The 12,925-nt window shown below is 42.4% G+C and overlaps 2 protein-coding genes across 2 annotated transcripts; one reads left to right on the top strand and one right to left on the bottom strand.

Annotated features, from left to right (window-relative positions):
- Positions 1 to 2,030: 2,030 nt before the first annotated feature.
- Positions 2,031 to 3,541, bottom strand: MELLADRAFT_91153 (uncharacterized protein; the record flags this gene model as incomplete). The annotated part of the gene is made up of 3 exons (XM_007414067.1): positions 2,031 to 2,047; positions 2,100 to 2,838; positions 2,939 to 3,541. The coding sequence occupies 3 exons, from the start codon at positions 3,539 to 3,541 to the stop codon at positions 2,031 to 2,033; spliced, it is 1,359 nt and encodes a 452-aa protein (XP_007414129.1).
- Positions 3,542 to 5,154: 1,613 nt separating this feature from the next.
- MELLADRAFT_66132 (uncharacterized protein) lies at positions 5,155 to 6,033 on the top strand (the record flags this gene model as incomplete). The annotated part of the gene is made up of 1 exon (XM_007413939.1): positions 5,155 to 6,033. The coding sequence occupies one exon, from the start codon at positions 5,155 to 5,157 to the stop codon at positions 6,031 to 6,033; it is 879 nt and encodes a 292-aa protein (XP_007414001.1).
- Positions 6,034 to 12,925: the final 6,892 nt, after the last annotated feature.

A 12,925-nucleotide genomic window follows, 5' to 3' on the forward strand; every position in this document is an offset into this window, starting at 1 on the left:
CAGTGATAGAAGCTCTTCGTGCAGCTGTTGTTTCTGACTGTCCGACAACGAGCTCTCTAGAGATGTGTTGAACAATTTGAGACATATAGTGAATCTCGGCGGATATCCGTGATAGGGCGTGCAAGAGTGCTCGATACATGTTGAGATTGGTTGTTGATTTGGACGCTCCCATGTCTTATCAGTCAATCCAGCGCATCGAACTTCAACAGCCTGTGGCTGATTGTTTGAACCGTTCAAAGCCATCGGTCGATCAACAGCCCTGCGAAGGCTTGCCGTCGCTTCCTTACAAGATGCTATTTAAAATAAACAAATCATCAAAAGCTTTAGTATCCGATGATGACCAAGTCCAACGATCAAAACACCTACATGTACGCCAATGCGATTGAGCAGCGTGAATGCTCCCTCGTATCATTTTGACTACCTTGCCGCAGTGGCATCGTAACCTTCGATCGGGTCCGTCCTTCTCAAAAATACACTGAGGACAGCTTTCGCCATCGTCCGTTTTCAAAGGACAGCTGTTACGCTGTTTTGATTCTTTGTCGGAAGCTCGCTGAACAGACAACCTCTCTTTGGCGGTATTCGAAGCCAAAGAAGTTGAGGCCGAAGATGTTGACATGGCTTGATCAGAGTTCTCTTGTTCAGAGCGTTCGGAACGTAGTGTCTGATAATAAATTATACAAGTTGATAAAAGTTTATATCCTTTGATATATCTTTGAAACAATTTGCCTCTCGCTTCCCGCTGCCTCTCGCTATCTTTCTCAAGCTGTGTCTTCCCCTTTCGCAAGCTCTCGCATCCAAGTTCATGCTGACATGTCACAGTGTCCAAGCATCTGTCAAACAATGGAAAGGGTGGCAATAATCGAAGGCAGAAACTGAGAGAAGATGGCAGAAAACACGAGAGCTCTCTATAATCACATGAAGCGTGATTCCGCGGGAGCTCAAAAGTCACATTTCTGTGTGACTACCCCTTATAGCAGCATACCGGGGTCCTGAGGTAGCCTGGTGCAACTCTTCAGTAAGTGTAGAAAAATCAAGTCCACAAAAGACAGTTGATGTGTGGATGGACACTCTGAAAGTCAATCTTGATGTTATTAGATGATGCAACAAAATTTGTGATCCAGGGGGTCAAAATCTTGAAATAGCGCTTCATGATGGCTTCACAATAGTTGAGAGATCACGGATTGGATTTTGGAAAATTGGGAGTGTAACTGAAACAAAAGTTTGGGTGTTTGGTGAATATGCCTTGTGGAGACAAGAAGGAAGATGTTATCAAGAACACGTGATGAGATTCGTGAGTTACGAAGTTGATATTCAATGGTTTGTAACGGTAAAGTCAAAGGAAGAAGATGGATCTGGCTTTCGCATGTCTATGGCAAGTTACATAGTATCAGTGGTAATCAGACCAGACTTTTTGAAGATTTGAATTTCCCAAAGCGATAGGTTCACTACAGGACAACGGAAGGATGGTTTATGGCGTTTCAAGTTTCTGATCAACTTGAGGACTTATCTTACTTCAGCCTCCAAATATTGATTTTTTCAGTCCAAGGTGCATGACGGGGAAATAGTCAAAGCTAATTGTAGTCGTTGAAAGTATGGTTAGAATCAATCATCTTCAGTAAGCATATATAATATTTGAAGAACGACTTGATGGAGTACTGCAATCATTAAGAATGGGTCGAATCGAGACAAAAGCAAAAAAATTCTTGAAAAGAAATGAAGATTATAAGATACAGCGCGTATCGCATCCCTTGATGAAGATTTGTGGTCACAGTCAGAAGGAGTTGTGTTTGGTCAATTGATGACAAGTTTGATATGATAATGATGCCAAACTTCATACACGTCCCTCTTAGTCATTTCTCTCCAATTGGGTCGATCAACGCTCCCCTCCCAAGGAATATCTCCACTAAGATGCAAGCTCAAGAGCTCAGGCCATGTACATGTAGACAAAAGTTGCTTAACCGAGTGCCATTGATCATTTCTGAGAGGACGATCATATTTAATCATTTCTATATCTTTACAGCCTTGAAAGCTTAGGAGGAGTCTGAAGCTTGTTGAATCACATAGGATGAGACGTTGAAGAGCATGGACATCAGTCTGACCGTTGACATCTGAATCGTCTTCCCAATCCATAAGCGTGATCTGAAGTGTAGTAAGAAAGGGAGCAGAACCGCTGAGTAGTTTCTGAACCATACCAGGTGTCAATCCGGGACAATACTCAAGGTCAAGAGTTGTGAGCCGTTGAGGCCAAGAGTTCAAAGTCCAAGTTTGATCTTCGCAAGTGACGTTTTCAAGACGTAATTTTCGAAGGTTCCGGTGCTGAGCGAGCTTCCATCCCAAAGATTTTTCTGTGGATGCTGTGGGACCGAATTTGAAGTCAATGATCTCCAATGACACGAGAGACGGTATGTGGTTGTGAATATCAATGACAAATACGCCTGGAAGCTTGGCGCATTCAGAGTCCCTAAGTGTTAAATGTTGAAGTTGAGGGACAAGACCAAATGACCATTTCAAGCCGGATATGATGGAACCAAACAAATCTGGTTCATCTGAATAGTCTGGAATATCAATTGCTACCGACGCTAGACAAGGACAGGCTCTGAAGATCTTTTTAATGCTCCGTACTCCAATTCCTTGTCTCGACATGTCCACAAAATAGCTTCTACCGGCTGATGTATTATCTTGATGACTCCTTTCAAGCGTTGAAAGCTCTTCATTCTCAATATTAGTCAGATCTTCCAATCCCAATTCCAAAGATTTGACTAGGTGACCGTGTCTTGAAAGGATGTCCTCTGTCCAAAGTGACACAGGAGCAGGAAGGGCGCTCGGAAATCGGATGTGCTAATACGGACATTGGATCAATGGATACAATCAGATAAGCACATGGAGCTGTCAAGGTATGTGAATCAAAGCTGGACTTCAGGCAAAAAAATGGTCGTACCTGCCACAACTTAGGAAGACAAAGCCTATGAAACTTTCGATTGACCACCGCCAAGTTTTGAAAGGTATTAAGAATTGGCGGACAACCGTGATTCACGTATACTTGACGTCCCTGATCTTGTTGCTTTATACGTTCCTCTTTTCGGTGTCTTATGTCGTTTTTATCTCCAGAAAACTTGTAGTAAACTATGCTCACAATGTTGTCTAAAATTTCTTCTGGAAAATCGACACGACTCATTATACATCGAGCTGAAGTATTTAATCGGAACCGATCCGCCAAGGCTTGAAAGGCGTCTCCAGCAGACCCATCAATGTTGAGGACATGTTGAAGGTCTTCGTCAATTGACCAGAATATGAGATGAAAGATTGCTCGATTGAACTTTGGATCGAGTGTATGTAACTCGCGTAGGAAGTATTCAGATGTTCCAGTGAGAGTGCATATCATAGCTTTTAGATGTCTTTCCCAGACACTAAAGTTGTCGCCAGTCTTATTAAGCCGGCGGATACGCTTTGAAACCTCGTGAATTCCGCATATAAAATCAGGGCTACAAGCCTCCGTTGCGATCACAGGTTTGTAATTGTTGGGCAAAGATTGGGCGTCCATAACGCGAGCTTTCAATGTTCGATCTTTTGTGATCGTGCGACGACGAAGATGAGCTCAGATGTGTTGAATTGGATGAGTAAAGAGAGGTAAAGAGCCAGCAGCGCCTTAGCTTAACAAAGCCCTCTCTGCGCGGCCACGTCTGCGCGCCTCGCAGAGGGGCTTACGACAAATCATCGATTTTCGGCGTGAACACTCCGAGCGTTAAGTGTCCTTATGTTGTTTTGTGCAATTTGACGCTTCCCTCACTAACAAACATCGCTTTACCCTGCAGGGAAAGTGGTTTGTAAATGCTTTCTACATGTCGTCAGGGCCTAACACCATGGATACTCTGAGTGATGCGGCCACAAAAGAGGTTTGAAGATTTGCACTAATCCTGCCTGTACCGCGGGCTTTTGGGTTAATTTTTGACTTTCAGACATAAAGGTCTTGATTTTTCGATTTCTTGGATTTCAAGCCTTTTGAAATCTACTGTACTAGTGAGACATAAGGGCTTCACAATCAAGCTCAAAAAAAGCATGATGAAGCAGGTTTTCCCAGATGATGAATAGATGAAAATATGTAGACAACATTGGTGAACCACTTTCCCTGCGAGGTGAAGTGGTGTTTGTTTGTGAGGGAAGCGTTGAAATGCAAAAAACAACATAAGGACACTACACGCTTGGAGTGTTCACGCCAAAAATCGATGATTAGTCATAAGCCCCTCTGTGAGGCGCGCGGACGTGGCCGTGCAGAGAGGGCTTTGTTAAGCTAAAGCAACACCAGAGGATTTGAAGGGCCGTGAACTTTTCTGGCCGGCCCGCGGGCTGCTAGCCATTTCACAGTATTTGAATGTCACTGTGTGTCACACACCTTAATCCTCCCAACCGCAAGATACTGAGGATGATGAAATACATTTCCAAATCCTTTTGTGTTGCTTCAATCCTTCACTCCTTTAAGAAAAAAAAACACGTATTGATGATGGCAATTGGGATTGCAGAGGATTCATCATCTGAGAATGGTGGAAGGATTTATCCATACTCAATATTGATCTATGTCTTCTTTCAACAATATCTCAACATCCAATCCACTTTGTTGAATGGATCTTCCTTGCACTTGCTGATAAGGTACCATTAGTAATACCTTTTACGAGTACACTATTGGTTTTGCTTGAAAATGGTACATCAAAACAACCTTGACTTGTGAGGTTGATACTGGTGTAGGGGATGATCAACGATGTTTGATGAATGACCTTTGCCATCCTCCCCATAACGGGATTTTATGTGAGCTTGTCAATACGCTTTGATACATGGCAGCACTTTTGGGTATATTGCAATGATATTATATATGAAATGCTATGAAATGTACAGTGTTGTCACATGTACTGGCCAGCGTCCCGCGGGCCGCAAGCCGACTTGAACATTTTCACAGCCCTTCGAATGCTCTCAGCAACGCGGGGTTAACCGTTTTGGATAACTAAACTAAGTCCCGGGGAGTTTCTGTCTTTTACCACAAATTTGCAACTTGTCACGTGACCCGGTCTGTGACTGCGCAAGTAGTCGTCCAAAATTTGACAACTCATTATCCTAACTTTTCCAACACCAAAAAACCTCAATCTTTCCGTGAAAACGGGCGCCATGGACATCAAAGACACGTTGGACACGGGCCAGACGGAGCAGGGACCTGAGAAGATTGCTACACCAACTCGAAAGGTGTCAAACACGTTTATCAATCCCGTAGGTCCCCAAGAAGCGGCCAAAACTACCACCCCCACCCCTCTTGTCTTTGAAAAAGAAAAGCCAAGTCAAGGACTATCCCAACGACCACCAATCCAATCTTCCGACCTGGGAAACTTCTCAAAGAAGAGAACCAGGCTCGACACCCCCGGCACAATTGCTGAATCCCAAGCAGCAGAGTTAACAGGAACACCACAATCAAATCGCATGGACAATCTGTTCCCAGGAGCTCCCGAACACAAATCTCTCAAGGAGATGGTAGGGAAACTCCTGGAGGTGATCAAGGCAGGATTCCCTCTGGCCAACAAGTCGAGAGCAACTGAAAATATCTCAGTCAACGTGGAATCTGCCACGGACATCCTGGTCTTAACAGGCGCGGTTTACGACCAAGTCCTTTGTGAAGATGCACGTCGCAACTACACCACACCCGAATCCTTGACAGGATCCCAGAAAAAGGGGCGCTCGATTATCTTCAAAGGTAGAGAGACCAAAGATAAACTCGACGTCATAGTGGAAGAACTTGCAGCACTAAGATCAGCAATAGGACAGAAGCACATTCCTGTACCTTCAAAAATGACCCAACCAACCACCTTGTACGCATTGGCAGCATCCAAACATGCTCCCGCGAACAACACCAACACCACAAGCACAACAACTAGCAAAGCTAAGGTGTCTCCACACAAACAGTCCAACTGGACACAACCTACCAACGTAATAAAGAGCAGGTGCCAAAATAACACACCTGAACCTATCAAGCGCCAAGCTGATCCAAGAACTTAATGTTGCTTTCAGGGCTTACCAAATTAAGATGAATCCCAAAGACACAGACACGATAGAGATAAAAGGTGTTTGTTGCCACCCATCAAACAACTTGGACATCTACTTTGAAATGGCAGCACAAGCCGCCAAAGTAAGATCCCCTCTCAAATTATGGGTAGAAGGATTTTCAAAAAACATGAAAATGAAAGAAGCCCATCACAAAATTATTGTGAACGGCATCCCAACAATGTTTGACCCTGGATCACAGGACCACAGGGAAGAGTTACAAATGAGTAACAACAAGCTACTAAAAGGCATAACTTTTGTATGCTGGCTCAACCCAAAAGTGTTAGAAGACCCGTCAAAACGGCACTCGTCGATTCTGATTGGCCTGAGCAGCGAAGAGGAAGTTCAGCAATGCGTAAACCAACAGATATGGCATGGTAGAGGCAAACACCTAACCTTTAGGAGTGGGCCACCACCACAGCGCTGTTACAACTGCCAAAAATCAGGTCATACAGCTTCTTCATGTCCAATTGACCCCCTCTTCCCATACTGCGGCGAAAATCACCACACACACACACCTGCCCTCAAAGGGGGAAAACCGACATAAAATGCACGGCATGTGTACGACATATGATCAAGCTAGACTCCTCAAAGGACATCAAGTCTTTATTCAAATCCAACCACACTGACTTTGTCCACCACCCCTTCAGCCCATCTTGCCCAACACGTATTGCAGCAAGTAAACCCCCCCACATCCTAGTAGCTCACCGTATGTGGTAATCATTGAAGAAAACAGAATGGATTCTTCTCAATGATAGAACAACGGTTGAGAGAAATAATACAAACAAAAGACACGGCCGCAATACTACAATTGAATTGCCGCCACTCATCACACATAACACACTCCCTCTTTAACCACAAAATGACTAATAAACCCTCTATCCTGGCGCTCCAAGAGCCTTACGTAAACAGGACTGACTACTTACCACCCAACCAAACCAACTGGACACTAATCTCACCCGTCCCAGCCTAAAGAACCAAAAACGCAAGACCAAGAGCCTGCATTTACATCTGCAAGGACTTAAAAGCGGAAATCAACCCAATAGCATCACCATCACACAACATAGCAACATGCACTGTCACTATCAAGAACACCACCTTCCTCATATCCAGTATCTACAACCCATCCAAAACCCTAAAGGGTTTTGAAGCGTGGGAAGAACTGATGACCTCCTTACCCAGCAAACTACAACTCTTACCATCCTTTGTAGGCATGGACTCCAACTTACACTTGTCAGCATGGAGCCCAACACATAGCAACCACCATGAAGCCCTAGCCAACCAACTGGTGGACCTCATGACCAATTGGGGCCACTTCCTACAATCACCTTCAGACATTTGGTCTAGGCTCATTGACCACAAAAGGCACCACCATCGGTATGGTATGGGTGAATGAAGCCTTTGACAACACTATCTGTACATGCTTTGTAGATAGTGACCACATTACCAACCATCTATCAGATCACCAATTGCTCATCACCACCTTTGACACCATTAGGAAGGAGGAACCACAGGGCATGGCTGGCAACAAGGGAGTGAGGAAAAACTGGCACAAAGATGAGGTTGCCAATCTCCCATCAGAACTAACCAACACCCTCCCTAAATTAAAATAACTGACAACACAGGACAACATCAACAAATTTGACAGAGAACTTCAAAAGGCAATTACGAATGCTCTGGACAATAACTTGCCCAACAAAGCCCCGCTCGGCAAACACAAGCATTGGTGGAATCCGGAGATCCTCGACCCCCTCAGGAAAAGCGCTAAAAAGCTCCACCACTGACTCAAAACACACAACACTGAAGAAAACAGGTTGGAATACAGGAAAACCTGAAATCAATTCAACAAGGCAATGGACAAACAAAAAGAAAACAGCTGGAGAAATTACCTTTTGACGCTAACACACAAAAACCTCTTTCAAGCAAAGAAGTTTGCTTCAGGAAGGATACCGTCAACACTCGTTGTGGTGATCAATTTAAGGGATCAATCAAAAAATTCATTATTAGTAGTTTACCAGTTTACTAGAAAAGTTTAGCAGGGAAGAAAATTTGAAATGGAGGTTTTTGGATCAATTGAAGCTCTTATGGGCTTATGTATTGGTCATTAGGTTAACATTACATCATTTTACTTCACATTACTTATTAATATCATTAGAGTTCATTCACAAATTTATTACAAAAAGAAAGAAAGAAAAACATAAGAAAAATTCAAAAATATAGGTATACAGGTTGGAAAATGGTTTTTAGGGTATGAATAATAAAGTTATGGGTATTATGAGGTTAGAATATGAAAGAAAAACATTATATTATACTTTAACAATTTTAATCTTGAAGGTTAATAAGAAGAAACAGAAGTTATTAGAGAAAAGGTCCTTTTTGAAGTTGGTAAACAAGGGGTATACGTGTAGTCTGCATATGTAGTGGTGGTAATAGTGAAATTTAAAGTTTCCAAGAGGATTTTCCGGGATTTTTGAGGTTATAGAGGATGATGTCATATTACATGAGCAAGAAAAAGAGAGTAGCAGTTGTGAAAAGTGAAGAAAATGGGTGAATTTTGTCAAAAATGAAGGTTTTCAGCTCATTACATATGTCAAATGACGTCAGATTAGGTTGGGAGATAGCTCATTCAGCGCAGCAGAGTGGATTACATAATGTGCGAACTTTAAATAAATAGTAGCAGAGGTTTATGTAAAAAGTTATAAGGCAAATAAGAAATTGGTGTGAATCTCAAATTTACAGTCACAAGTCAACATGTAACCCTAAAAACCTTAACTTCACAACTCAATATCTTACTCATCACTCATCAGAAATAGGTCCTATGGGGGTGATATATGATCAGTAACACGAGGGCTACAGGATGCACCTTAGTAATTAAAAATTGGACCTCATCTGAAAAAATTTGTAATCTCAAAATTTGGTTTTCAGCTAGTTTACAGGGAAAAAATCACCTGTATTCATCATAAGAAGTGCTGTACATCATATTATTGCGTCATTGACTACTTTTAGCTGTGAAAATTACATCATTTATTATTAACAAAATCATTACATTGCGTCATCATAGGGTTTTTTAGGGATTTCTGGCCGGATTTGATTGGTTTTGAGGCTGTTGACCATTGTAAAAGTTGGAGCACATTGTTATATATACTATGAGATGATTCTGGGAATGTTGTTCCCCTTTTTTCTTTATCATTTACACAGTTATTATTTTGTTTATCATCATAAACTGATTTTAATAGTACCTGGTCACTTAAATACACCCTTTATTATAGCTATAAAGGGTGTATTTACTTTAGTATTGCAGTCAAGAAGACTTATTGGGAATAATACCACAAAGATATTGCTTATTTTCTTTAGTTATCATTTGGGAATAACACTATAGCAGTGTTGATAGTAATAAAAATTGTGCTTTTGAAGTTAAAATACGTGTGAAAGTTATGTTTCTCTGGTGCCTTATCTGTACTCAATACAACAGCGCCTCTTTCTGATTGTGTTATTTTAGAAGAGCAGTCTCAGACAACTTCTACTAGTCATTATATTAGTAGATTATCCTCTTCCAGCTCTGTATAACCCTTGTTGGGTTATAAGTTCTGCATTGTCAACACATTGATCTCAGGGAACGGTAAGGTATGCTCAACTAACACAGAAAAGGCTTAAATTCTCTTTTCTAAAACATGTGTCGCAACAGCTCCATATTGCAATACAGACACAGACATCTTATCCTTCCCACTCCACAACAAATATTGACAAACAGAATCAATAATGCCCCTATTCTTTGATTACCTAACTGAAGAAAACATCCAAGCGGTCATATCCGACAGCCCCCCCCTAAATGCTCCAGGCGCTGATATGATTCAAAATTGGATGCGGAAACGAGTGTGGCCAAGGGTAAAAAAGCACGTCAGCAATCCCTGACGCGCAGCGCACTCCACTGCGCAAAAAATGCACTGCGAGGTGCCTCATCGCAGCGGGGTTGTCTGAAAACCCCACTGCGCCATTTGGCACCGCCGGGGCTTGGTGGTTTTCAAACCACTGCGCAAATTCACACCGCAGCCCAGCACAGTGTGCGCAGTGTGCGCAACACTGCGCGGCCCCGAGCAGATACCCTGCCTCTACTTCTACCAAAGCAAGGATACCACCCCTTGCATCCAAATCCAGCTGATATGACACAACCACTACGATTGGCTGCCGTCAATCCACCTATTCGACTCGACCCATCCTCGATCATCGCCATGGCCTTCCGATCAGGAACTTACAATCATCTGAGGCCATCCAATTGGTCGAACAATGGTGCCATAATGCTTCAAGTTCACGATTATTTTTGCAATCCCAGTTTCCACCTACCTTCTCTTTTTCCATTTGACCTATCTGAATCTTACAACAATTGTTATTCACACTATTACTACATCATCTTATTGCTATTCACATCAAATTCTCATAAGCCATCTTACAATAATTCTCACTACTACTGTATCTTATTACTATTCAAACCATTCAAATCTCATAGCTTCTTTTCTCTATATTTATACAAAATGAAGAGAAACATCACCAAATCAAGCTCATCCACCTCCAAGGCTAAAGCTCTGAAAACTTCTCAATCCACATCAACTACCAAGTCTTCCTCCACCTCCCAAAACGCTAGTACTAAGGGAAACTCAAAGAAGGTTATTGCAATCAATTTTGAACAAGGAGACGATCAAGAAAAAGATCCCAACTTTGTTACTGAAGACAAAGACGAAGATGGGGATGATCATTGGGAGGTTGAGATTGAAGAAAACTCTTTCGAAACCACTGTCGATCCTGCCAATGGGAAGCGCGCTCGAAAAGTCCCAGTCAAATCTTTGGCTGAAAAGAAACCCATTGGAGCTAAGCGTAAGAAACAGGTAAAATCACCTCTGTACATCGCCATGTTTCTATTCCTTTCTGATATCTTGTTTCTCTCTCTCTCCCAAGTTGAAGAACTACAAATTACCCAAAAACGTCAACCTGGATCAAGACTCGGATATCAAAGAAATACCGGCCCCTACTGAGAAGCCCATAGTTGTCTATGACAACGCAAAGTTATACTACTCTCCTGCACATTATGGGAAAGATGCATATGGGGATCTGAAAGATCCGGTAAGTCATTTCCTTATTTTCTATTCAATCCACTTCAGTTTATACCATTATAATGACTTTTCATCAATATCTGACTTTTAGATACCTGGCGAAAAGCCCTGGTATCACACGTGCTTATGGTGCGACGGGGAGTATAAGGTCAATGCTAGGAGTAAATTCAACTTGAAGGGACACTGTGACAGCGACGTTGGTCGGAAACCTTGCGACGGGCGAGACGAAGCGATTGCAGCCGGTGCAAATCTTCCTCCTACTTACCAGGAAGAAGAAGCTGAAAGATTGGCTGCTGAAGATGCAAAGAAGTATCATCATGAGAAGGCAACACTCGACAAATTTTTAAACTTACCAAAATTTCGATGGCATTATTAAACATGATACTTGTCCTTTGGCTCTTACGCAATTGTATCCCTTGTCTTCGTATGGAAGACCCATATCTTCAAGCGGCTTTTTTATTATGCAATCCAAATGCCACACTTTGGTCCGCATCGTGGTCGGCTCGTCGTGCTATGGAGTACTTCGAGGAATTTCATGGCAAGTTGGTTCGCACTTTACAGGTCAATCTATTTTACATTTTCTCATTTCTATTGATACCATCTCTTGCTAACCGTTGTCTTTGTACAATAGAAACTCGACTCCAAAGTTTGTATTATACATGATGTATGGACCACAAAAGGTGGCAAACGGGCATTTATTGGGGTTGCGGTTGCTTACATTGATGAAGATTGGAAATTCCATGTCACCCACCTGACGTTGAAGCTGATTGCATGGAACCACTACGGAGCCTTATTAGCTTGACCAGTTGGAAAGTTCTTGATTTGCCATGGTCTGCATAAAAAGATAGGTTTCTATTCCTTTAATTTTCTCTTCTCTTTTTTAAAGTTTTTCTATCGCATACTAATTTTATTCCATAACACATGGTTGCGCAAACGACCGACTTGGGTTCCAGTAACCCGATATTAGCAAAAGAACTTCAGTCTATGTTCATGGATTGCAAGGACCCGATATTCTGGAACTCGTCCAGCAATCAGATTCGGTGCTACTGTCACAAACTTGCGCTGACAGTCAAGTCTGGCCTCGAGGTGATAGGTTTAGGAGATCATGGTCGAATTAAACCCACAGTACCTGCTGGAAAACGCCTTCGACTTCTCCTTCCTGACGATCATCTCCCACCGCCAAAGATTGTATTGTCAGATGGTACAGTAGCTGACGAAGATGGAGATATTGCTGACCCTGATAGTGATAGTGAAAATCAGGAACTGAGCGCGGACGCTGGTAAGGATGTGGAAGCCAGCGATGACTCAGGAGATGAAGAAACAGCAACCGACTATAAGGTCCAGAAGCCCGACGCAGCTTTGCTACCCCGAGCAGTAACTAAGGTAATTTTACCTAGGTGTATCTAATCAACACAAAACACAAACTGATATATTTGATTCTTCTCTTGAAAGGTGCGAAGAATAAACAAATTGATCACCTCGAGTGCACCACGTTTGAATCACTTCAAGGCATCTGCAGCTCAGCTACGATTTGTGGGTGGTGGTCTAATTGCTGCGCATGGTCAAAGGTGGAACATATGGTTAGACGCACAAACACAATTGTGCAAAGCAAAATCGGTGAAATTTCTCATTTCATGTTTTTGTATTCATTTGCTTCTTCAAAACTGACGTGTTGAATGGGGCCATATATCATATCTAGGTCATAAACTTCATGATCAACGAAGATCAGGAAGAGTTTTATT

Source organism: Melampsora larici-populina (genome assembly GCF_000204055.1).
Source record: "Melampsora larici-populina 98AG31 unplaced genomic scaffold MELLAscaffold_40, whole genome shotgun sequence".
NCBI classification, from domain to species: Eukaryota; Fungi; Basidiomycota; class Pucciniomycetes; order Pucciniales; family Melampsoraceae; genus Melampsora; species Melampsora laricis-populina.